This window comes from Merops nubicus, unplaced genomic scaffold, assembly GCF_000691845.1.
Source record: "Merops nubicus isolate BGI_N331 unplaced genomic scaffold, ASM69184v1 scaffold46683, whole genome shotgun sequence".
In the NCBI taxonomy this organism is placed as follows: domain Eukaryota; kingdom Metazoa; phylum Chordata; class Aves; order Coraciiformes; family Meropidae; genus Merops; species Merops nubicus.
The window spans coordinates 8151-8714 of NW_008600518.1; the positions used below are offsets into that span (position 1 = coordinate 8151).

A 564-nucleotide genomic window follows, 5' to 3' on the forward strand; every position below is an offset into this window, starting at 1 on the left:
GCTCAGAGCTGCCGCTCGCTGGGAAGTTGAGCTGGGTGTGTGCTGGCCTCCATGAGCACAGCACTTCATGGCTGTTGCAGTCTGGTTTGTCTCAAGTTTTAACACCCCAGACATTTGTCTTGAGGTAATGACAATTTTATTTGCACCCCCTGAAACTGGGTCACATACTATTTGGTAAAATGATGCATGCTTCAGTTCCTGCTCTGAATGATCAGAGGTAGCTGTAACCATCTGGGGACATGCTCTGATTCAGCCTTTGTCTCTCACCACTGGCAAATTACTCAGAGCTCAGAGTGTGTAGCAGTCCCTGTCGGTATTTTCTGAAATCCTGGGGGAGGGAAGGGCAGAGCCTCAAGGGGGTGAGCGGGGGGTGCGTGGGCTCACCTCTGCTGGGCAAAGGCCGTCCGGTTGAAGGCCCACTTGGAGGGCTTCTCCTGCAGCTCCTGGCTCAGGGAGTTCGTGATGGGGACAAACGACGGGTCCAGGAACTTCAGCGCGAACTGGGACCTGGGAAGGAGCGCGCAGACCCACGCGGACACACGCAGACAGACACACACAGAGACC

General features: G+C 55.3%; 1 protein-coding gene across 1 annotated transcript in view; it reads right to left on the reverse strand.

Annotated features, from left to right (window-relative positions):
- The window catches only part of ST8SIA3 (ST8 alpha-N-acetyl-neuraminide alpha-2,8-sialyltransferase 3), a gene marked incomplete at its 5' end in the record, with an annotated part of 4152 nt that extends 3645 nt beyond the window's left edge, over positions 1-507 (reverse strand). Inside the window, one exon of the mRNA XM_008937703.1 lies at positions 385-507. Coding sequence (XP_008935951.1) covers positions 385-507 — 123 coding nt within the window. The remainder of the gene's footprint in view (positions 1-384) is intronic.
- Between the last annotated feature and the right edge of the window lie 57 nt (positions 508-564).